Consider the following 1839-nt stretch of genomic DNA (forward strand, 5'->3'; position numbering starts at 1 on the left):
AAAAAAAAAAAGACCCTGTCTGGAACATATACAGATGCGTACATATAGATACCAAGCACTCACTAGTATTTTAGGGGTGTGGAGTGGGAAGGAGGGTGGAGAATACAAATGAACAACCTACATTTTTTATCTGCAGGGTTAGGTGAATTCCTCTTCCTTTTCTGTCTCAACTCCCAAGTCACAACTATACTCCTGTTGTTACTCTAAGTGACAGGTTGGATCCTGCCTCCATATGCTAGTCATTGCTCCACAAACCATAATTGGGCTGAAGGTGCCTCCTATTTCCTGGGGCTTCTGGGCATTAAACCCAAGTAACCCTGTAAGGATCCCACAGCACATGGTATCATCTAAGACTTGTCCTGTCAGTCTCCAGGAAGACCTGTAGAAAGAAAAATCACTTTTCCGGCCTTTTCATTTTTTAGGCACACAATCTTCTCTAGTATGTAGTAACCTTCTTACAAGACCAGTCACAATAAACTGACATAACTTTCACCACATGGGTGTGAAGATGCTAAAAGTAAACAAAGATAAGATATGCTTCTCCATATTTCTGTTGAAGGACATCTTACTTTGAAGGTATTTTTACTTGCTATAGCTACACTACACAAAGCTGTGACAGAAGTCATGCAGCTTAAATGAAACAATGATTGAAATTAATTTAAAATAGTGAATGTTAAATAAGGCCACGTAACAGTTAACAACAGGAGCTTTAAAGTCAGAACTAGGTCCAGATCCCACCTACTTGCCATGTGATGTTAGGCAAGTTAATTATCCTCCAAATCCTACTTCCTTTATCTGTAAAATGGGTATAATGGCACTCATTTCCTGGGGTGAATGATTAAATCAGATAATGGATGTAAGGTGTTAGAATAGTCACTTGCACCTGATAAGGTACGGTTATGGACCATACACACTTAGCTATGTAGCAGACGTACCTTCAAAAAGTCATATAATTTAAAAAAGTTCTTTATGTTAACAACAGAGATTTTTATCACAAATATATGCTTTAGAACTTTGAAGGGCTTCAAAACCTAAAGTCTACCGTGCTGAGCAAAGCCCAAACTGCGGGGGTAATACACAAGTGTTTGCAATTCATTTGGCCCACGTGGCTTTAAATCTTCCAAACTATAAATACAGTGAATTAAAACATTTGATTAATATACTTCAAAAGTTCATTTTAATAATTAAACCTGCACTTACCTGTCACTGAAAAAGCCAAATCCATAACCATATCATGGTGCCAATGTAAACATGTATATGTGTATTTCTTTTCATCATAAAAATTCCTCCTGTTGGAGAAAAATGAAACTCTTAATTTGACCATAGGCTTAAGTTAGGAAAATGACAGCATGCCAAATATAATAAACATAATATATGCCAAATATAATAAATAATAATATGAAGCTTTCTGGTCTTTATGTGCACACTTTCTATTTCTAACCAGAGTGACTGACTTCTATAAATGTGGCATTCTCCTAGATAGTCACTATTGTCAGTCTTTCCTTTTTGGAAAACGGCAAACAAAAAAAGTTTTCTTCAATAAAATGATTATAGGGCAGGGCGTGGTGGCTCATGCCTATAATCCCAGCACTTTGGGAGGCCGAGGTGGGCGGATCACGAGGTCAGGAGATCAAGACCATCCTGGCCAACATGGCGAAACCCTGTCTCTACTAAAAATACAAAAATTAGCTGGGCATGGTGGTGCACATCTGTAATCCCAGCCACTCAGGAGGCTGAGGCAGGAGAATTGCTTCAACCCAGGAGGCATAGGTTGCAGTGAGCCAAGATCGCGCTACTGCAGTCCGGCCTGGTAACGGAGAGAGGCTTTGTCTCAAAAAA

General features: G+C 38.9%; 1 protein-coding gene across 2 annotated transcripts in view; it reads right to left on the reverse strand.

Moving 5' to 3' along the window:
• WDR75 (WD repeat domain 75) overlaps window positions 1–1839 on the reverse strand; it is a 33936-nt gene that overhangs the window by 15228 nt on the left and 16869 nt on the right. For both annotated transcript variants that reach the window (XM_017500740.2, XM_037728569.1), the window contains exon 8: window positions 1201–1289. In XM_017500740.2, coding sequence (XP_017356229.1) covers window positions 1201–1289 — 89 coding nt within the window. The remainder of the gene's footprint in view (window positions 1–1200; window positions 1290–1839) is intronic.

The sequence above is a fragment of the Cebus imitator genome, unplaced genomic scaffold (assembly GCF_001604975.1).
Source record: "Cebus imitator isolate Cc_AM_T3 unplaced genomic scaffold, Cebus_imitator-1.0 Scaffold268, whole genome shotgun sequence".
NCBI lineage: Eukaryota > Metazoa > Chordata > Mammalia > Primates > Cebidae > Cebus > Cebus imitator.